Here is a 23,971-nt window from a genome sequence, read left to right as displayed (position 1 = left end):
AAAGGATGTTGAATCTTTGTGGATGGAGTTAAGAAACTGCAAGGATTAAAAAAAACTCTAATAGGAATCATGTATAGGCCTCCAAGTATTAGCCAAGGTGTGGGGTTGAGATTGCAAAGGGAGCTGAAAAGGGCATGTAATAAGGGTAACTTCACAATTATAATGGGGTACTTCAATATGCAAGCGGATTGGGAAAATCAAGTTGGTGTCGGAGTGCAAGAGAGGGAATTTGTTGAAAGCCTACAAGATGGCTTTTTAGAGCAGCTTGTGCTTGAGCCTACAAGTAGAAAGTCTATCTTAGATTGGGTGTTGTGTAATAACCCAGATCTTATTAATCAGCTTAATGTAAAGGAACTCTTAGGAAGCAGTGATCATAATATGATTGAATTCATAATGCAATTTGAGAAGGAGAAACCCAAATCACATGTATCAGTATCACAATGAAATAAAGGGAATTACAGAGGCACGAGAGAGGAGCTTGCCCAGGTGGATTGGAGGAGGATACTGGCAGGGATGATGGCAGAACAGAGGTGACTGACGTTTCTGGCAATAATTCATAAGGTGCAGGATAGGTATGTCCCACAGAAGAAGTTCTCTCAAATGGCAGGGCTAGGCAACCGTGGTTGACAAGGGAAGTTAAGGACTGCATAAAAGCCAAGGAAAGGTAACAAAGAAAGCAATGTGATAAGGTAGCAAAAATAAGTGGGAAGCTAGATGATTAGGAAGCTTTAAAAATCCAACAAAAGGCAAATAAATAAGCTATAAGAAGGGAAAAGATGAAATATGAGGACAAACTAGCCAATAATATGAAGCAGGATACAAAAAGATTTTTCAGTTATATCAAGAGTAAAAGGGAGGTGAGAGTTGATATTGGACTACTGGAAAATGATGCTGGTGAGGTAGTAATGGGGGACAAAGAAATGGCAAATGAACTTAATAAGTACTTTTCTTCAGTCTTTGCTGTGGAAGACATTAGCTATATGCTGGAGGTCCACGAGAGTCAAGGAACAGGAGTGAGTGCCATTGCTATTACAGAGGAAAAATTGCTAGGCAAGCTAAAAGGTCTTAAGATGGATAAGTCACCTGGACTAGACTGACTACATTCCAGAGTCTTGAATGAGGTTGCAGAAGAGATAACCTCATGATCTTTCAAGACTGGAAGGTTGCAATTATCACTCCACTCTTTAAGAAGGAAGGAAGGCACAAGAAAGGAAATTATAGGCCAGTTAGCCTAACCTCAGTGGTTGGGAAAGTGTTGGAGTCTATTATTAAGGATGAGGGTTTGAGGTACTTGGAGACTAATGATAAAATAAGCCTAAGTTAGCGTGGTTTCTGTAAAGGGAAATCTTGTCGCCTAGTAGCAAGCAGGGTGGACAAAGGAGAGGTAGTGGATGTCATTTACTTAGATTTTCAGAAGACATTTGATAAAGTGTCTAACATGAGGCTGCTTAACAAGATAAAATCCTATGGTGTTGCGGGATATATACTGGATAGAGGAATGGCTGAAAGACATGAGGCAGCAAGTGGGATTAATGGGGACATTTTCTGGTTAGCTGCCGGTAACTCATGGTGTTCCTCACTGGTTTGTATTGGGATCACTATTTTTCACACTGTCAGTGACTTAGACAGTGGAATTGATGGTTTTGTGGTAAAGTTTGCAGATGATATGAAGAGAGGTGGAGGAGTAGGTAGTGCTGAGGAAGCAATGTGATTGCAGCAAGACTTAGACAAATTGAAAGAATGGGCAAAAAATTGGCAGATGGATTAAAGTGTTGGGAAATGTATGATAACGCATTTTGGTAAAAGGGACAATAGTGCAGACTATTATCTAAATGGGGAGGAAATTCAAAATCAGAGGTGCAGAGGGACTTGGAAGTTCTTGTGCAAGACTCCCAGAAGGTTAATTCACAGCTTGAGTCTGTGGTAAAGAAGGCAATTGCAATGTTGGCATTTATTTTAAGGAGAATAGAATATAAAAGCAAATAGATAATGCTGAGGCTTTATGAGACACTGGTCAACCTGCACTTGGAGTACTGTCAACAGTTTTGGGCCCCTTATCTCATAAAGGATGCATTGTTATTGGAGAGTCCAGAGGAGGTTAAGGAGGATGATTCTGGGAATGAAGGGGTTAACATATGAGGGGCGTTTGGCAGTTTTGGGCCTGTACTCACTGGAATTTAGAAGAATGTGTGGGGATCTCATTGAAACCTACCAAATGTTGAAAGGACTAGATAGGGTGGATGTGGAGAGGATGTTTCCTATGGTGGATAACCCAGAACTAGAGGGCACAGCCTCAAAATTGAGAGACGACCTTTTAGACCAGAAGTAAGAAGGATTTTTTTAGCCAGAGAGTAGTGAATCTGTGGAATACTGTGCCACAGATTGTGGTGGAGGCCAAGTCCGTGCGTATATTTAAAGCACAAGCTGATAGATTCCTGATTAGCCAGGCAGCAAGGGATATGGTGAGAGGGCAAGTATATGGGGTTGAATGGGATCTGGGACCAGCCATGATGAAAAGGCAGAGCAGACTCAGTGGGGTGAATGGCCTAATTCTTCTCCTATGTCTTATAGTCTTAAGTCTGCTCCACCATTTTATCATACCTGATCCAATTTTCCTCTTAGCCCCAATCTCCCGCCTTCACCCCGCACCCCTTCATACCCTAACCAATCAAAAATCGATCAACATTGCCTTAAATATACATAAAGGCTTGGCCTCCAAAGCTGCCTGTGGCAATAAATTCAACAGATTAACCACTCTCTAGCTAAATAAATTCCTCCTCATCTCTGTTCTAAAAAGGATGGCCTTCTATTCTGAGGCAGTGTTCTGTAGTCCTAGACTCTCTCACCCTAGGAAACATACTCTCCACATCCACTCTATCAATGCCTTTCAACATTTGATAGGTTTCAAAGGGTCAGCCCTCGTTCTTCTGAACTCCGGTGAATACAGGCCCTGAGCCATTAAATGCTCTTCATATGACAAGCCGCTCAATTCTAGGATCATTTTCAAACCCTTTTAACCCTCTCCAGTGTCAACACATCCTTCCTAAGGTAAGGGGCAAAAACTTCTCACAGTAGTCTATGTGAGGCCTCATTAGCGCTTTATAAAGCCTCAACGTTACATCCTTGCCTTTATATTCTAGGCCTCTTGAAATGAATGCAAGCATCACATTTGCCTTCTTCACCACAGACTCAGTCTGCAAATTAACCTTTAGGGAATCCTACACGAGGACTCCCAAGTTCCTTTGCTCCTCAGCATTTTGAATTTTCTCTCCATTTAGAAAATAGTCCACACTTTTATTTCTTTTCCAAAGTGCATGACCATACACTTCCCAGCACTGCATTCCATCAACCATTTCTTTGCCAAATCTCTTAATCCAAGTCCTTCTGTAGCCTCTCTACTTCCTCAAAATGACCTGCCCCTCCACCTATCTTCATATCGCCTGCAATCTTTGCAACAAAACCATCAATTCCATCATCCAAATCATTGACATACAATGTAAAAAGAATTGGTCCCAACACAGACCACTGTGAAACACCACCAGTAGCCAACCAGAAAATGCTCCATTTATTCCCACTCTTAGACTCCTGTAATCAGCCACCACTGCTTTATCCATGCTGGTATCTTTCCATTAATGCCAGGGGCTCCTAACTTGTAAAGCAGCCTTATGTGCAGCACCTTGTCAAAGACCTTTTGAAAATCCAAGTTCACAACATCCACTTTGTCCTTTGTCCATCCTGCTTGTTATTTCTTCGAAGAATTCCAAAGATTTGTCAGGCAAGATTTTCATTTAAGGAAACTGTGCTGACTCTGTCCTATTTTATCATGTGCCTCCAAGTCCCCTGAAACTACATCCTTAACAATCGGCTCCAACGTCTTCCCAACCAGAGGTCGGACTAACTGGTCCACAGTTTCCTTTCTTCTGCTTCTCTTCCTTCTTGAAGAGTGAAGTGACATCTACCAGAAACCATTCTTCCAGATTCTTCCAGTCTTCCAGAAACCATTCCAGAATCTAGTGACTCTTGAAAGATCATTATTAATTTTAGCCTTTCTGATGTCCACAATCAGTTCTTTGGTCATACTGATATTGAGTGTAAGGTTGTTGCTACGACACCACTCATCTTGCTGATATATCTCGTTCCCGTATGCCCTCTCCTCACCATCTGAAATTCTGGCAACAATAGTTGTGTCATCAGCAAATTTATAGATGGTATTTGGGCTGTGCCTAGACGCAGTCATTGGGTATAGAGAGAGTAGAGCAGCAGGCAAAGCACACATCCCTGAGGTGAGCTAAGTTATACTACAGTGTATAATGACTTCTTGCAGACAATTCTACTATTTTATTCCCTCTTGTAATTATCTTAATTTTACAATAAACACAATTATATAAATATATAATCGCAATAAATGTATAACTTTCGTAGTGTTCTCAGCTGTTGCAGTATTTAGTATAATTTCAGAATTATGTATAATTAAATTGTAAAACATGCACAGTTCATCTATAACATTATACATTATGGATTTGCATATTGAACACTACTATCTACTTCGGATTAAGGATTAACGATTTATATAGCATATAACATTTAGTACAGTTCTGATAATATTCCGTTGCTTGCACTATTCTGCCTTTCCCGCCGCTCGTAGGAAAAAGGTGACGTCACCGGAATTTTCATGAATGAAATCACGTGGATAAACAGCGACTGACGTCAGAACTGGTTCCCGGAACTGGTGACCCTGTCGGCTGGTCAAGCGCGCACCGCTGGATGCGTGTTACAGCGAGGTAGGGGAATGGCAGGGAGGAGGTGAGGGATAGGAGAGGGTCTGAGAGGGAGGGTGAGGTGGGTGGGAGGGACTGTAGAGGTGGGGCGTAGGATGTGGAGGGAAAGTGGGTTGTGCGGTGGGATGAGGCGGAAGGTGATGGGATTATGGGCTGGACGTTGTGGGGGGATGCAGCGTGGGTTGAGCTGGATCGGGAGTAGAGTGCACATAGGGATGGGAAAGAGGTGAAGTGACAATTAAACGTTGTTGATGCTAGGAATGGGATGGAGAAGCAGAAAATGCTTGGGGGACAAAATGGGTCTTTTGGCATTATGGAAAATGGGAATCCTTCAGAAATAAATCCTTAAATATACACAGAATTTTCAGTTCCTGGCACTGATGGGCCAGTGTGCATTTCCATCATCTGTGTTGTACATACATACTAGTTACTTGGGCAGTGTATTATGTGTTCCACGATTCCCAATAAATTTCTACATTGCGCTGAAGACAGCACAAATTCACAGAGGTGCCTGCGGTAACACCTGATCTGCAGCAACCGTGGTGTCTCAAGTTCAGTGACCCGGATTTAATGCTGACTCTTGATGCTGTCTATATGGATGGAGTTTGTACACTGTCCCTGTCACCATGGGTTTCCATTGGTTAGTCCAGTTTTCTCCTACATCCGAAAGATGTGTGGGTTGTTAGACTAATTAGCCACTGTGAGCTACTTCTCTGGAAGGTTGATGGTTGGACCGGTGGGAATCTGGGGAGAGTAGATTCCAGGAGAAATTGGGTTGCTGTGTGGTATGAGAAACCATAGTACCTCAGATCAATGTCTGTTCATCAATCCTTCAGCTCTGACAGAAGTGGTCAACCTGAAATGTTGATTCCGGTTTTCTTTCCGCTGTTACTGCTGGACCTGAGTGCTTTCATTTTATAGACAAGTGGAATTGTTTATTTAAATTATTGATATCAGTGTACTTTACAAGATATTACTTCAGTAACAGTTCAAAACTGTGAGTGACCCTTAATTTATTTTGTCCAGCTTGTAAATTGACCAGAAATTGTCTGAAGTTCCGCACTGTTCCTCCAACATGCCCACATGAATTGCCAGTATGCTGGGCTGGGTAGAAAGGGAACAGATACCAGGAAATCATAGAAGTCAGATGCCAAATCTGAGTATTGGAATTTGGAGAGGCAAAGTCCAGCAGGTGATATCACCTTACTCTACGTCAGCATAAGGTGTCTGTGTACTTGGAGGCACGTGAGAAAATAGGCCTAAGCTAGCATGGTTTTCTGAAGGGAAATTCTTGCCTGACAAATCTGTTGGAATTCCTTGAGGAAATAACAGGCAGGATAGCTGAAGGAGAGTCAGTGGATCTTGTTTACGCTGTTGACGAGGTGCCACACCTGGGGCTGCTGAACAAGATGAGAGCCCACGGTTAGACATTTAAGATAGCAGCATGGATAGAAGATTGTCTGACTGGGAGGAGGCAGAGGAAAATAAAGGGGACCTTTTCCGGTTGGCTGCTGGTGACTAGTGGTGTTAAGTCTGCTACTTTTCACGTTATATGTTAATAATGTGGACGATGGAACTGGTGGTTTTGTGGCTGAGTTTCTGGACAATATGAAGATAGCTGAGCGGGCAGGTAGTGTAAAGGAAGCAGAAGGGGCCTCTTTGGGGCAGATGAGGCCTGTACAAAACGGACAGGTTGCACTTGAATCTGAGCAGACCAATATTCTCGCAGGAAGGTTTACTAGAGCTGTTGGAGGGGTTTAAATAATATGGTGGGGGGATGGGAGCTCAGGGTGAGCCAGCGGGTTTACAAGTACTTGATGATTGTAACATGATTGTAAGGAAGGACAAACAAATGATTGGGTACAAATACAGAGAGAGCAAAGGGTTAAATTGTACTACAGTGGCAAATTTCAAAAGGACAAAGAATGTAGGACTGAAGTTGTCAGATTTCTGATGAAAGATGGAATAAAATTCTTAAACAGGTTAATAAATCATCTTTCTGTGCTCGTCATTCTCTTCTACAATTTAAAGTGGTTCATAGAGCTTACATTTCTAAACAGAAGCTGTACAGTTTTTAGCTGAATGTTTCTCCACTTTGTAATAAATGCAACTCTGCTGATGCCTCTTTAATTCATGTTTTGGTTTTGCCGTAAAATTGAAAAGTTTTGGCAGGAAGTATTACATACCTTCTCACAACTTTTTAGGGTCAAATTTGACCCAAATCCCCTTACTGCCTTGTTTGGTATTATTGCAAATGAAGATATAACTTTAAATACTCCTAACCATAGGTTTTAGATTTTACCCCTCTTTTAGTAAGGAGAGCAATCTTGCTTAAATGGAAGGAGTCTACCCCTCCTACACATCTTCAATGGCTACGTGATATTATGTCTTATTTAAATTTAGAGAAGATCCACTGCTCAGTCTTAAATTTGAAACAATCTTTTTATGATATCTGGGGACCTTTCCTAAATTACTTTTCCAATTTATAAAGCTTAACAGTGTACAGACTTTTATGTATATTTCTATCTTCTCTTCTTAAGCGAATATGTTTTTTTTCTAATTATCCATTATCATCCATCAGCTTTTTTCTTTGATAGTTGGTAGGGGGTTGACTTTTTTATATAAAAAAATTTATTTTATGATGTATGACCTTTCTTTAAATTTTTGATTACAGAGTGGTATACCTTTATGTGATATGCAATAACATTTTGATCAATTTTATTACAATATATGAATGTACATGATTTATGTTGAGATGTATCTATGTGTTGCACTCTGTAAATCTTGATTTTTCTTCTGAATAAAAATACTGTAAAAAGAAAAAAAAGGACTGAAGTTGTTGTATATAAATGTATGTAGCATTCAGAATAAAGTGGCATAATTAGAGATTGGTTGGTATGATGTTGCATGTGTCACTGAGTCGTGGCTGAAAGAGGGCCATAGTTGGGAGCTTAACATCAAAGGATATACCTTGTATCGACAGGACAGGCAGGAGGACATAGGTGGTGGTGTGACTCTGTTGGTAAGAGATGGAATTACATCTTTAGAAAGAGGTGACATAGGGTCAGAGAATGTTGAATCTTCATGGGTTTAATTCAGAAATTGCAAGGGTATAAGCACCCATTATGGGCATCATATATAGGCCTCCAAATAGTAGCCAAGATGTGGAATTGAAATTGCAAAGGGAGCTGGAATAAAGGTAATGAGATAATTGTAATGGGAACTTCAATAAACAAGGGGATTGGGAAAATCAAGTTGGTGTAGAATCGCAAGAGAGGGAATTTGTTGAATGCCTACAAGATGGCTTTTAGAGCAGCTTGTGCTTGAGCCTACTCAGGGAAAAGCTATCTTAGATTGGGTGTTGTGTAAATACCCAGATCTTATTAATCATCTTAATGTAATGGAGTTTAAGTTAGGAAAATGTGTGGGAATTTTGATGATAGGGAAGCCTTTAAAATTTAATAAAAAGCAGCTTAAAAAAAGCTTTAAGAAGGGAAAGATTGAAATATGAGGGCAAACTAGCCCATGATATAAAGCAGGATACTATAAGTTTTTTCAGTTATATAATGTGTAAAAGGGAGGTGAGAGTTGATGTTGGACCACTGGAAAATGTTGCTGGTGAGGTAGTAATAGGGGACAAATAAATGGCAGTTGAACTTAATGGGTACTTTGCATCAGTCTTCACTGTGGAAGACACTAGCAGTGTGCCAGAGGTTTGTGAGTGTCAGGGAGCAGGAGTGAGTGCCATTCCTGTTACAAAAGAAAGCGTGTCAGGGAAACTGAAAGGTCTCAATGTGGACAAGTCACCTGGTGAAACAAGTCACTTGACTCTGGTGTGGTCCCAGGGGATTAGGAAATTGCAAATGTCACTCCACTCTTTAAGAAGGGAGGAAGGCAAAAGAAAGGAAGTTTCAGGCCAGTTTGCCTAACTTCAGTGGTTGGGAAAGTGTTGGAGTCTATTATTAAGGATGAGGGTTTGAGGTACTTGGAGACTAGTGATAAAATAAGTCAAAGTCAGCATGGTTTCTGTGAAGGGAAATCTTGCCTGTCACATCTGTTAGAGTTCTTTGAGGACGTAGCAAGTAGGGTGGCAAAAGGAGAGGTGGTGGATGTAATTTACTGTGGATTTTCAGAAGGCGCTTGATAAGGTGCCACACATGAGGCTGCTTAACAAGATAACAGACAGGAGGCAGCGAGTGGGAATAAAGGGAGCCTTTTCTGATTGGCTGCCAGTGACTAGTGGTGTTCCTCAGGGGTCAGTATTGGGACCCCTACTTTTCATATTGTTAATGATTTGGATAATGGAATTGATGATTTTGTGGAAAGTTTGCGAATCATACAAAGACAGGTGGAGGGGTAGGCAGTGCTGAGCAAACAATGCAGTTACTGCAGGACTCAGACAAATTGGAGGAATGGGCAAAAAAGTGGTAGATGGAAAATTCCAGTGAAATGCATGATCATGCATTTTGGTAAAAGGAACAATAATATGGACTATTATCTAAATGGGGAGAAGGTTCAAACATCAGGAGTGCAGAGGGAAGTTGGAGTCCTCGTGCAAAACTCATAGTCAGTTAATTTACAGGTTGAGTCTGTGGTAAAGAAGGCAAACGTGATATTAGCATTTATTTCAAGGGGAATAGAATATAAAAGCAAGGAGATAATGCTGACCCTTTATAAGACCCTTATTAAAGTTCTGAGCCCCATATCTCAGAAAGCATGTGTTGTCCAGAGAAGGTTCACTAGGATGATTCCAGGAATGAAGGGGTTAACATCTGAGAAGCGTTTGGCAGCTTTAGGCCTGTACTCACTGGAATTTAGAAGAATGTGTGGGGATCTCATTGAAACCTACCGAATGTTGAATGTACTGGATAAGGTGGATGTGGAGAAGGTGTTTCCTATGGTGGGGGTATCCAGAACCAGAGGGTACCTTCAAAATTGAGGGCAATCTTTTAGACAGAGGTAAGGAGGAATTTTTTTAGCCAGAGAATAGTAAATCTGTGGAATGCTCTGCCAAAGACTGAGGTGGAGGCCAAGTCCGAGGGTATATTTAAGGTGGAAGTTGATTGTTTCCTGATCAGTCAGGGCATCAACAAATATGGCGAGAAGGCTGGTTTATGAGGTTGAGTGGGATCTGGGATCAGCCATGATGGAATGGCGGAGCAGACTCAATGAGCTGAATGGCTTAATTCTGCTCTTATGTCTTATGGTTTTAGGAGAACGGGCCAAGAAGTGGCTGATTGAGTACAGTGTAGAGAAGTATATGGTCATGCACTTCGGTAAAAGGAATAAAAGTACAGACTATTTTCTAAATGGCGAGTCAATTCAGAAATTAAGAAGTTCAGGGTGACTCGGGAGTCCTAGTGCAGGATTCCCTAAAGCTAGCTTGCTGGTTGAGTCTGTGGTGAGGAAGGAAAATGCAATGTTAGCATTCGTTTCAAGAGGAGTAGATGATAAAAACAAGGATGTAAAGTTGAGGCTTTACAAGGTATTATTTAGATCACATTTGCAGTATTGTTAGCAGTTTTGGGCCTCTTGTCTAAAAAAGGATGCTGGCCATGAGAATAATACTGAGAAGGAAAGGTTTAACATAAAGAGCATTTCATTGTACTCACTGGAGTTTAGAATAATGAGCGGGGGTCTCATTGAAACTTACAGAATATTGAAAGGCCTACATAGAGCGGACGGGGAGAGGTTGTTTCCAATAGTGGGAGAGCCTAGGACCAGAGGACAGCCTCAGAATAGAAGGATGTCCTTTTAGAACAGAGATGAGGTAGAATTTCTTTAGCCAGAGGGTGGTGAATCCGTGGAATTCATTGCCAAAGATGTCGGTGGAGGCCAAGCCATTGGATATATTCAAAATAGTGATTGATATGTTCTTGATTAATAAGGGTGTCAAAGGTTACGGGAAGAATTCAGGATACTGGGGTCGAGAGGGAAATGAATCAGCCATGATAAAATAGTGGAACAGACTTGATGGGCCAAATGGCCTAATTCTGCTCCTATGTCTTATGGTTATGCTACTTACTAACCCATCTATTTTGTGTCATCTCCAAATATGGCTACTGTACACTCAGCTCCTTCCACCGTAATTACATTATTATAAATACTCAACCGTGTTTTGAGTTAGTTAGCCAATCCACAGTACATACAACGAATTTCCCCAAATTCAGGGCTCTCAACATGTGCTGTGACCTTGTATGTGGCACTTGTTAGATTGTACCAACAGTTTTTCTGTCATATTGTCAACCTTCATCGTTGCTGACTTGTTTTCTCCGGGCTCTGCTCCTTCTCTATAGCTTGGACCATATTCCTCACTTTTCCGGTTTACAGATACCATCTGACCTGATCAGTGTCTCCAGCATTTTGCATTCATTTCAGATCTCTAGCAACTCCAGTTTCATTGCTTTTTCATTTCAGAAAGACAAATAAATCAAGCCATGAATTCTACACATTCTAGGGACTTAGATGTGTTAAGAGGGTATGAAAAGATTTATTGAAAAGTAAATCTTTCACACAACGTGAACATTGTTCTGTGGATGGGGATGGGAACTTGTATTTCTTTGAAGAGATCAATTTCCCTTCCTTATCTCTACTTGGGGATTCAGGGCAAATGACCAACAATTTAGATAGAATTCCAGAGTTTAAAGGAATTGAATTCTATTCAATTTTAACTGTTATTCAATCATACATGAATACTCATGAATACAGTGACAGTGTTCCTCCAGGGCCAAGGTGCAAAACACGATACCAATAGTCACACACAGCACAAAGCACACGAAGCATATTCAGGATAGCAAGCACATGTGAGACAAAGGTGGTCAAATATCCACAAGGATATTGTGGGCAGAAGAGCCTGTACTGTGTTGTAGATTTTCTGTGTTTCTAATGACATATTTGGAGAAGCATTTGGATCTGAGGATGGCTGAGCCAGAAACGGCTCCAGTGATAGAGATAATCTGAAATCAAAACAACACAGAAACTACTCCAGCAGACCAGGCAGCTTTTGTTAGGGGAGAAAGACAGCTAACATTTCATTGTTAACAATAAAAGGCAATTAAGTAATTAAATATCAAGCCTGTATTGGAACTAGGCATCCTAGGAAACAAACATATCATGAAACAGAGACATACTATGTGGAAGCAGGCCCTTTGGCCTGCCGACCGTCGCATTGTCTACACTAATGCCATTTTATTCTGCCCGTTTTAACTTTAACTTTAACTCTTACCACTTACATTTTCCCCAAAGATCACACAAGTTGCACTCTAATCTCCTGATATTGGACTAAAGTTCTGAACAAGCTGGTTACCTAGAATTGTCAAATTCGACTTAATGTTGAGTCTGAGGGTTGTACCTCACGCAGATGGAAACTCTGTTCTTCTGAAGCCTACACTGGGCGCTGTTGGAACAGCAGAAGGGTCAAAGATAGGCTGGGTTGTGGCATCTTGTTGAAGCTGGTAATGTTAGAGAGGATGATGCATTGAATATGGAGGCTGTAGGATGGAAAGTAAGAATGAATCTTTACTGTGGGTATGAAGAGACATGTAAGTAAAAAATGTGAAAAATGGAAATTTGTATTAGTGGCTGCGGCTGGATATTGTTACTCATGAGGACTGAGCAAATGAGCTAGGGACAAGGGTCAGTGTTTCACTAGATGCTATAGAAAACTGATGATAAACAGGAGGAAGTCTGCAGATGCTGGAAATCCAGAGCAACACACACAAAATGCCAGGGAAATTCAGCAGGCCAGGCAGCATCTACATAAACAAGAAACATAAAACAGTTGACATTTCTGTCCAAACCCCCTCTTCAGGACTGAGATGGAAGGGGGAAGGTGCAAGAATAAAAAGGTGGGGGGAGGGGAAGGAGAATAGCTGGAACATGATAGGTGAAGCCAGATGAGTAGGAAAGATGAAGGGCCGGAGAAGAAGGGGAGAGTGGACCATAGGAGAAAGGGACCCAGGAGGAGGTGATAGGCACCCCTGAAGAAGAGCCTTGGCCCAAAACGTTTATTAATTTCAGGCCGAGACCCTTCAGGACTGCCTATCTCCGCCTGCTGGGTCTCCTCTTTCCCACCCACTTGGCTTCACCTGTCAGCAACTATGATGGGTTGGAGATGAAGGTTGTGAATCCAACAGAAAAACTGTTGGTACAATTTAACAAGTGCCACATACAAGGTTACAACACATGTAAGAGCCCTGAATTTGGAGAAGTGTACTGTGGATTGGCTAACTAACTCAAAACACGGTTGTGATAAATGAGTCATTTTTGAACTGATAACCAGTAGGATGCGGCAGGAGTCAGTGTTGGGCCCTTGAGTATTTATAATAATGTAATTACGGTGGAAGGAGTTGAGTGTACAGTAGCCATATTTGGTGATGACACAAAATAGATGGGTTAGTAAGTAGCATAACCATAAGACATAGGAGCAGAATTAGGCCATTTGGCCCATCAAGTCTGTTCCACTATTTTATCATGGCTGATTCATTTCCCTCGCGACCCCAGTATCCTGAATTCTTCCCGTAACCTTTGACACCCTTATTAATCAAGAACATATCAATCACTACTTTGAATATATCCAATGGCTTGGCCTCCACCGACATCTTTGGCAATGAATTCCACGGATTCACCACCGTCTGGCTAAAGAAATTCTACCTCATCTCTGTTCTAAAAGGACATCCTTCTATTCTGAGGCTGTCCTCTGGTCCTAGGCTCTCCCACTATTGGAAACAACTTCACCCCGTCCGCTCTATGTAGGCCTTTCAATATTCTGTAAGTTTCAATGAGACCCCTGCTCATTATTCTAAACTCCAGTGAGTACAATCAAACGCTCTTTATGTTAAACCTTTCCTTCACAGGATCATTCTCATAAACCTCCTCCAGACACTCTCCAATGCCTGCCCATCCCTTTTTAGATAAGGGACCCAATACTGCAAGTATATCTGACTAGTGTGTTATAAAGCCTCATCGTTACATCCTTGCTCTTATATTTAAGTCCTCTTGAAACGAATGCCAACATTGCATTTTCCTTCCTCACCACAGACTCAACCAGCAAGCTAGCTTTAGGGAATACTGCACTAGGACTCCCAAGTACCTTGCACTTCTGAATTTCTGAACTTTCTTCCCATTTAGAAAATAGTCTGTGCTTTTTTTTCCGTTTACCTAAGTGCATGACCATACACTTCTCTACACTGTCCTCAATCAGCCACTTCTTTGCCCATTCTCCTAATCTGTCTAAGTCCTTCTGCAAACTCTCTGCTTCCTTTACACTACCTGTCCCTCCACCTATCTTCTTATCTTACACAAACTTGTCCACTAAGCCATCAATTCCATCATCCAAATCATTGACATATAATGTGAAAAGTAACAGACTTAACACCACATCCTGTGAAACATCGCTAGTCACCAGCAGCCCTTATATTCTCACTCTTTGCCTCTGCCAGTCAGCCAATCCTCTATCCATGCTGCTATCTTTCATGTAATACCATGGGCTCATCTTGTTAACAGCCTCATGTGTGGCACCTTGTCAATGGCCCTCTGAAATTCCAAGTAAACAACATCTACTGACTCTCCTTTGTCTGTCTTACCTATTAGTTCCTCAAAGAATTCCAACAGATTTGTCAGGAAAGAGTTCCCCTTGCTGGCTTTGGCCTATTTTATTGCGTGCCTCCAAGTACCCTGAAACCTTATCCTTGTTAATGAACTGTAACATCTTCCTAACCAGTGAAGTCAGGTTGACAGGTCTATAATTTCCAGTCATTTGCCTCCCTCCCCCCCCCCCCCCCCACTTTCTAAAGACTGGAATATGCAATATTCCAGTCTTATGGAGCCACTCCTGATTTTAGTGATTCTTGAAAGATCACGATCAATGCCTGCACAATCTCTTCAGCCACCTCTTTTAGAACCCTGGGGTGTAGTCCAGGTGACTCCAGACCTCAGTTTCCCCAGCATCTTCTCCTTTCTAATAGTGACTATATTCACTTCTGGCACCTGATACTCAGAAATTTCTGGCATGCTGCTGGTGTTCTTCCAGAGTGAAGACTGATGCAAAGTACATCCACCATTTCCTTCTTTCTCCATTGTTACCTCTCCTGCGTCATTTTCCAGCTGTCCGATGTCCACTCTTGTCTCTCTTTTACTCTTTATATCTGAAAGTCCTCTTTTATATTATTGGTTAAATTACCTTCATATTTCATCTTTTCTCTCCTTACTGCTTTTTTAGTTGTGTAATATTGGTTTTTATTATTAGTTAAACGTTAGGTTCAAAAAATCTGGGATTTGTTTTTGTTTTTATTTGCGTGAAATAAGCCCTTCTGGCTCTTGGAACTGCACCACCCGCAGTCCCCGAGTTGACCCTAGCTTAATTCTGTGACAATTTATAATGACCAATTCCCTACTAACTGGTCCATCTTTGTGGGAAGAAACGAGCACCCGGAGGAAACCCACGCATTTGACGGGGAGGATGTACAAACTCCTTAAAGAGAATGCCGGGTTTGAACACCAAACTCCAACATATGGAGCTGTAATAGCGTCACTCTAACCACTACGCCTTGGGGATGGAGTAGATGGTAGGCCAAGTGCACAAACACAGGGTTAAACTGCAAGTACAGCAAGTAATGTGGGCAGGCTAAAGCAATGTTTACCTTCATCGATGGAGCGTATAGATTGTGATGCAACTTTACAGAATGCCAGTGTGACTGTTGAGCATTGTATACAGTTTTGGTTTCAATATTTAAAAAAAATATATAATTGCACTGGAAGTAGTGCAGACAATGCTCACTTGGTGGAATTTTAGAGTGAAGTGGTTGATATACAATGAGAGATTGAGGAGGTAGGTAGCACCTTACTATTTTAAGTATTTGAGAACAAGAGGTGATTTTATTGAAGCATACCAGAGAGTGTTTGACAGGTTGGGTGTGGAGAGAATATCTCCCAATCAGGATACCATATTTAGGAGAGGAGTTTCTTCTCAGAAGGTCATGGCTCATTTGAATTGTCAGCCCGACAGAGATGCTCAAGTGCTGTATATTCAAGTATATCAAGAGTTTATTCAAGATGGGAATGACAGATCAAATGTACAAAGAACATAAAGTGGTGATGGTGTGGAGTTGTACAGCAAAGAAACAGGTCTCCGGTTCCCTTGGCGACCGCGCCCAGGTTGTATTCAATTCCCTGCCTGTTTCTATATTTACTGTCACTCTAGCGAGGACTGTCCTACGCATTGCTGGGGTGATTGGAGTGAAGGGTGGGAATGCTGAGTGCTCGAATCAGAGATGATTCGAAAGATAAAAAACAAATCTTTGAGGGCTTGACAGGGTAGAAACGGTTGACGTTTCTCTTTATGGGTTATCTAGAGCCAGGGGTTATGGTCTCAAAGTAAAGGCCATTTGGGACCACTGAGTGCTTCAACTGTGGGTTTTAATCTTTGGAATTCTCTACCCAACAGGTCTCTTGAGTTTCAAGATAGAAACCGATGGATATTTGTGATTTAAGGGAATCGAGGGGTGTAGAGTTAGCTTATCTTTTACCTTCTATATCACTGACTGATGGAGCAGGCAGAGAAGCTGAATGATCTGTTCCTACTTCTGTTTATTATACTGTTCTATACTGTACACATTGGTGGGAGCCATCATCCATGAGAAAGCAATTCTGCATGTACTTGGCTCAACTTTTGTCTCTGAAAGGCAGCTAGGATGCTAATGAAGGTGGCCTTGCCGGTGACATTTACATCTGGAAATTTATTAATGAGAAAGAAAACATTGGTTTAAATTTCAAAGTACATTTCTGTCACCACATAAAACCCTGAGATTCATTTTCTTGTGGGCACTCACAGTAAATACAAGAAACACAATAGAATCAATGAAAGGCCACATCCAACAGGATGGACAAACAACCAGTGTGCAATAGACAACAAATTGTACAAATACAAAAAGAAATAATGTAAATTAATAATAATAAACAAATAAGCAATAAATATCGAGAACATGAGATGAAGTGTCCTTGGAAGTGAGTCCATAGGTTGTGGGAACAGTTCAGTGATTGGATAGAGATGTTATCCCCTCTGGTTCAAGAGCTTGAAGATTGAACGATAATAGCTGTTCTTAAACCTGGGGTGTGGGTACTGAGGCTGCTGAACCTTCTTCCTGATGGCAACAGCATGAACAGAACAAGCCCAGATGGTGGGGATCCCTGATGATGAATGCTGCTTTCCCGTGACAATGCACCGTGTAGATGGGCTCAATGGTGGAGAGATGGTCTGGAATGGAGCCAGTACTTTTGGTAGGCATCTCTGTTTAAGGGCATTGGTATTTCCATAAAGGGTATAATTTGACCAGTCAATATACTCCCCACCACACATCTGTAGAAGTTTGTCAAAATTTTAGGTGACATGCCAAATCTTGGAGCCTTCCAAGGGTGTAAAGATGCTGCTGTGCTTTCTTTGTAATGACATTTATGTACTGGATCCAGGACAGATCCTCTGAATGATAACATTCTCTTACTCCTCCAAGATCTGGTTAACCTTTGGAGGGATAAGAAACAATCCAAAGACCAGCTCAGATTAGGTAAAGATAAGCTTTTGGTGCATTTAATTTTTTTTATTAATTAGAGTCAAACTTGTGGGTCTTTTGTGAAGGGCTGTTCAACAAGTTAGTTCCTACAGTAGTGTGTGGCAGGTAATTGCTGTGGTAAATTAGGTTTGTTATTGAAAGAGAGATTTTGCATTTATGTAGTGTTTTTCATAAACTTGGCATGTGTCTGACACTGCATTGCAAATGAGGTACGACTGATTTGTAGTTGCATGCAATGTCGAAAACAGAACCAGATTTCCTTCACAAACAGAAATGTTATAATGACCAGAAGACCTGTTTTAGTGATAGTTGAGGAAGAGGAATTGTCAACAATATTTGGTAGATCTCCTTTGCCCTGTTCCTAAGTCATCAGTACTGTACTAGATTTTGGCAGTAGAATCTCTGGAGTAGATCTGAGCTTGCTACCCAGTGAAATAAGATTATGTTGTTTTTTGATTTGGACATGGGGAGACTCAGAAAAAGGGTTTCTTTAACCATTCTTTGTCACCTATCTAGAATTTCCATATCATTACCTGCAGGATAATGACATCTTTTACTGCCCATACCTGCAGGATATTGACATTCTTAATTTTGTTACCTGCAGGGTATTGACATTTTTTCCTAGGTATTTGGTGGTTTTGGAGCATGGCAAAATTTAAGAATAAGGGGTAGGCCATTTAGAACGGAGTTGAGGAAAAACCTTTTCACCCAGAGAGTGGTAGATATGTGGAATGCTCTGCCCCAGAAGGCAGTGGAGGCCAATTCTCTGGATGCTTTCAAGAAAGAGCCAGCTAGAGCTCTTAAAGATAGCGGAGTCAAGGGATATGGGGAGAGGGCAGGAACGGGGTACTGATTGTGGATGATCAGCCATGATCACATTGAATGGCGGTGCTGGCTCGAAGGGCCGAGTGGCCTACTCCTGCACCTATTGTCTAATTTATTCTTCCTATTCTGTTGCTGTCTTACTGTTTCGCTGTTCATGGTAGAGAAGCAGTTAGCGCAATCGCTTTATAACACCAGCCGCCATTGATCAGCGTTTAATTGCTGCTCCTGTCTGTAAAGAGCTTGTACATTCTCCCTGTGACCCTGCATGGGGTTCCTCTAGGTGCTGTCATTTCCTCCTATGTTCCAGAGATGTATGGTTAGTGTTAGGGAGTTGTGGGCAGGCTGTGTTAATGCTGGTAGCGTGGCCACACTTGCTGGCTGCCTCCTGCACATCTTCAGAGTACGCTGGGCATTGAAGCAAAGTGATGCACTCCACTGCATGTTTTGCTGTGCCCGTGACAAATAAAGTTCATCTTTATCTTCATTTTCTCTTTAACTATACCAGAAATTGTGAACACAACACTTGACCCAATGGGGCCAAAATAGATAGGAAGCAGTTGATTCTGTGGTGAGTTTTGCATCAGCACAGAAAGTACTGATACTACTCCAACACCCCAGGCCACGGGGGGTGGGGGGGGTGGGAGGACAGCATTTCCTGCGCATCTCAATGTGGTTAGTTCAGTATGTGCAGGGAGGTGAGTGACTGGCACTCAAAAACCTGCCTGATTGATATAGGAACAGACACGAAGACCCAGAAACAGTCCTATATGTTCAGTAATGTGCTGTAGCAGTCTGCATGAAAAGGTGTACAGACAGAGTGTGTGCACACTTAGGATGTAGTCATTTACTGCAAAGTTTTCATGTAGGAGTGGCAGCGTGAGCTTAGTGGTGACGCGTGTCACTCAGTGGCTGCTCTTACTCATCCCCGATTCCATTTTAAATGGTTTCCTCAATTATTTTGTCACTTCTTTTCTACTCTTTGTCAAGAAGGTAAGGGTCTTTAAATCTCTGTCTTTCCTTGCTTTGACTCTTTAATCCACAGGTCATCGAATTACAGGAAGGATATTAATAAGGTTGAAAGAGCTCAGAGAAGATTTACAAGGATGTTACCGGGACTTGAGAAACTGAGTTACAGAGAAAGGTTGAATAGGTTAGGACTTTATTCCCTGGCATGTAGGAGAATGAGGGGTGATTTGATAGAGGTGTATAAAATTATGATGGACCTTGATAGAGTGAATGCAAGCAGGCTTTTTCCACTGAGGCTAGGGGAGGAAAAAAAGAGGACATGGGTAGGGTGAAGGGGGAAAAGTTTAAAGGGAACATTATGGGGGGTTTCTTCACACAGAGAGTGGTGAGAGTGTGGAATGAGCTGCCAGATGAAGTGGTAAATCCAGGCTCACTTTTAACATTTAAGAAAAACTTGGACAGGTACATGGATGAGAGGTGTATGGAGGGATATGGGCAGGTCAGTGGGACTAGACAGAAAAATGGTTCGGCACAGCCAAGGAGGGCCAAAAGGCCTGTTTCTGAGCTGTAATGTTCTATGGTTCCAGGTATGTATTTCACAATTTGGCTTTTAGAAGGTGTGTCACAGGAAAACAAAGAAAAATCTAATCCCCATTTCAGCCCTCCCCTCCCCAGCCACATAGGTAACTTCGATGAAATCTTAGTCATTCCTTTTAATGGGTAAAATCTGCTGGTTAGTGCTCCTCGGGTTCTGTGGATCGAGTGCAAATCTTTTCTTGTTGAGAGTTGCAGGCAGAGAGGCAATGGCCTGGAAGGTTGAGCACAACCCCTGCTATTGTGCAACTCAACAGCCAGTTTCCAAAAGGCAGTTGTGGGCCTCTGTATCCTGTGATCTGAGCTAATATTTACCTAGGAGTGAAAATCAGCAGAAGAGGTTGTCTGGTTGTCTGTTGCTCTTTCAGGGTAGGTGCTTTCTGTGTGCAAACTAATTCCTGTTTCCTACTTTACAATTGACTACTTCAAAAATAATCTGAGATATTCTAAGTGCAATTTAGAATTGAGTCTTTTAGCTATGCTGATAATAGTTTGGGTTGAGGGGTGGTTTGCCATCTGTATTGCAAGGGGGTGATGCTTGATATATTAGCATTTCCCAGTCTTCTTTCACTCCCTTCTACTCAAGTTGACTCAGCTGGGCTTTAGTCACACAGCAGTGTCCACAGTGGCCGGGATACATCCCTGCTACTTCCAACTTTCTCACCTATCATCCTTCAAATGGACAAGGTGCTGATTAAACAGAATGCTTCTCTGGAGATAATGTTGCCACCGAAGCCAATAAAAAACACCACTGACCCAACTGTGTTCAGTTCCTCAAACCTGGAGCCTCCTTACAGTGGCTGCATGTGATGCAGCCTCATAATGGAGAATGCTGTGAGCAGGTTGTTTCTGAAAACACTTTCCAAGCAATAGACAAACAAGAGAAAATCTGCAGATGCTGGAAATTTGAGCAAAACTCAAAATGCTGAAGGAACTCAGCAGGCCAGGCAACATCTATGGAAAAGTACAGTTGACATTTTAGGCCGAGACCCTTTATCAGGACTGCCGAAGGGTTTTGACCTGAGACGTCACTGTTTACTCTTTTCCATGGGTGCTGCCTGGCCTGCTGAGTTGCTCCAGCATTTTGGGTGAGCTGTTCTAAACAATAGAGCAGTCGTTGGGCTTGGTTCAGCATGATTTCTACAACACAGACTATCTCAGTGTTGCTCTAATTCTTAAATTGTGGTGAATGCAAGATTTTTCTTTTACCGATGAATTATAAGAATAACAGTTTGCAAATTTGTGCTTGCTTTACTCCTACAGTGCATTTTTGAACTGTTTTGGGTGTTGACAGTGTAATGACGGCTAACTTTAAAGGACATAAAGCATTAAAGGTAAGCAGAAATTTTATTTTTGTGTGTATTGGTTTACACTATTTTATAGTACTAGTTTTCAGTTTCTTCTAGTAAATGGTAGTGAAGTTTGTGTGTGTGTGTTTGTGTGTGTGTATATAAAACACCTTTTAAACATTTCAATCCAGCAATGTGTGCTTCATTATTTAGTGCAGAACAGTATTTGTCTCCACCAACACAGGCACATTGTGGCTGCATTGCATGCCATCTTCCAGGTAGCGGTGTAGCTAAAAGGCTTCAGTTACCAATAGATGGCTTAAGTGAATGGACAAGGGCACAGCAAATGAAACGTGGAAAAATATGAGATGAATCACTTCAGTTGAGGAAATAGAAAAGCAGGGAATTTTTTTTAAACAATAAGAAATTAAGCAATGGGAGATTAAAAGTTGCTGCTAGTCAGAGGGACTTGAGAATCTACTGTATGTGCAAATTAACATATAGGTATAGCAATCAATTAGGAAGGCATGTAGTACACTGGGCTTTATTGCAAGAGGATTTAATTACAAGTGTAGTAATGCCTTGTTCTAATTAAAAAGGGCTTTATTAAATGTGTCCAGCTCTGTTTTCCCAAACTAAGGAAAAAATCAAAGTGACAGAAGAAGTTAAGGTGATCTTATTAGCTGGAAGATCAGGTCTGAGGATCTGTAACACTGAATCAGGTTTGCGGGTCTGGCAAGTTAGACCGTGAACACTAACTTTGAATAAATATATTAATCACTTATTTACAAACAGTAAAAATTCAACCAAGTCTTGTGTTCCTCAAGTTACAGAAACTACAAAGCTGAATATTCAACTGACATACATTCACCAAACATACTTATTAAAAGCATAGGCAGAGCACACCTTCCCAATGGTAACATGCTCTGCTTGCCTTGAACTAAGGAAAAGAGAGCAAGTCCCTTCCATGTGCTGTTTTATACCTGGGATATTTGGAACTGGATACCAGGTGACTAACCAATAGGAAAAGTAGCTGCAGTTCCTAAACTAACCAATCATGACAAAGCAACTTTCGACAGGCAGAATAAGCCACCAACAACAACTACCCCCCACCCCCACAGGACGCTCCACCCTTCGAATGTGATGATCCAACCATCAAACTAGTATGACTCCCACAAACTCCCTTAGTTATATATAAAACAAAGCACAGTACCCAGTACTGTAAGCCCAATAGTCACCTTCCTGTGTACTACAGTAATCCATTGCCCTCCTTGTGCTCCAAAACACCACCAACCCCACCCTGGAGTGTAATTGCAAATGAGATGGTGCCTCCACTGACTGTCAGATAAGACCAAGCAGGTGTTACCCAACCTGTCAGGAACGTAGGGGCAGTATTCCTGACTAATAAAGTGGCAAGTGCCACCTTCACCAACAAGTGCCCAATATCACCCAGTTTAACCTGAGCCTCATCACGAGACAATCTAGAATGACCAATTAACCTACCAACCAGCATGTCTTTGGAATGTGGGTGGAAACCCATGAGGTCACGGGGAGAATGTACAAACTCCTTATGAGCAGCAGCGGGAATTGAACCCAGGTCACTGGTACTGTAAAGCGTTGTGGTAATTACTACGCTACCGTCCTGTACTTATAGGGTGACCAACAGCTGGTGCTATTAAAGACTGCACCACCCCATTTGTTCTGGAAGCCACCATCTTAGCAACATGTCCTATCATTCCAGAAGTCAATCCAATGACTTCTGGCGGATTAGCGCTATCACGGTATAATTTTGTGATAAGAGTCCACTGGTGTGGAACTTTAGTGCCCCCTGCTATTGTGCTCCATTCTGCTTGGGGTTTTAAATTCCATCAGTAAGAGTGGGATGCCCAAATTTAACTGCTGCCTTTACTTGAACCCACGGTGATGCATTATGCTCAGGGGAAGCAAGGAGCATCCGCAGGGCATTATTGATCACGTTTGGGATGATAGGCTCCCTAAGACACTCGCCTCTCTGTTAGATAAGCTCACTCTGGTAGCCCCCTCATCCCATATCCTCAATAACCACGTGTCCAAAGACACCTCGGCATTTTGTCTGTACCTATCCCCTGAACTTGCTAATTCCTTAGCAGAGAATTCTCTGACCTCTGTTATCTCGAAGAGGCCCATTACACCACCCCCATACATTCCTGATCCCATCCTGAGAGGAAGAAGCCGTGGGCTGATGCCGTGCCCATGGCAGTGTGAGATCGTGTGATCACTGGCCTGGCTCATATTGTTTTGGGTACACAGGGGAGAGGACAATCATTTTGAGGGATATAGTGAGGGGTTCGCACTACTACCTCTCCCTCATTTTCAACATCCAGCCAGACATCCCCATTTCCCAGCCCCACTGCAGGACCATTGACTTAACAGGGTCGGGCTGCCAACCAGCTTGGCACACAGCATCTATGTGCTTACAAGCTGTCTCTGTATTCTTATTCCCTAACTTTACAGCTCGAGTCGGGGTCTTCCTAAATGATTCTCTCAGAACAATACAGCGCTGGCTGAGATTTTCCAATTCATGTTAAGAGTCGTTGTCATTTTATAATGATGTCTTACAATCACTGCAAAGAGCCAGAAAGCATCCCACCAGCCATCCTTTCTCCTGGGAAGATTCAATGAATTAAGTATGGAAATAATGTGGCGTCCCATTTCAACCCTAGCAAAATCTAATTAGCCTGACCAGTCTACTGGCACTTCATAACCCACCAGCAGGTTAGCAAGACTTGCAAAGCCCTCACTATTACAGAAACTACAGAGCTGAATACTCAACAGGCACACATTCAGCTAATCACAAACAAGAGAAAATCAGCAGGTGCTGGAAATCCGAGCAACTCAAACAAAATGCTGGAGGAACTCAGCAGCTTCCATGGGTAAAAAGTACAGTCGACGTTTCGGCAGGACAGATTCAACC

At 42.0% G+C, this 23,971-nt stretch overlaps 1 protein-coding gene across 2 annotated transcripts in view; it reads left to right on the top strand.

Moving 5' to 3' along the window:
- Positions 1-4,505: 4,505 nt before the first annotated feature.
- The window catches only part of mafk (v-maf avian musculoaponeurotic fibrosarcoma oncogene homolog K), a 24,959-nt gene continuing 5,493 nt past the window's right edge, over positions 4,506-23,971 (top strand). The window contains exons 1-2 of one of the 2 annotated variants that reach the window (XM_059979788.1): positions 4,506-4,781; positions 20,993-21,063. In XM_059979788.1, coding sequence (XP_059835771.1) covers positions 21,028-21,063 — 36 coding nt within the window. In that variant the 5' untranslated portion in view covers positions 4,506-4,781; positions 20,993-21,027. Of the gene's footprint in view, positions 4,782-15,916; positions 20,099-20,992; positions 21,064-23,971 lie in introns of those variants that run through there. The other variant, XM_059979789.1, reaches the window with a different exon arrangement.

This window comes from Hypanus sabinus, chromosome 9 (assembly GCF_030144855.1).
Source record: "Hypanus sabinus isolate sHypSab1 chromosome 9, sHypSab1.hap1, whole genome shotgun sequence".
NCBI classification, from domain to species: Eukaryota; Metazoa; Chordata; class Chondrichthyes; order Myliobatiformes; family Dasyatidae; genus Hypanus; species Hypanus sabinus.
The sequence above is the reverse complement of the archived record's forward strand: the minus strand, read 5'-3'. Positions and strand labels throughout refer to the sequence as shown.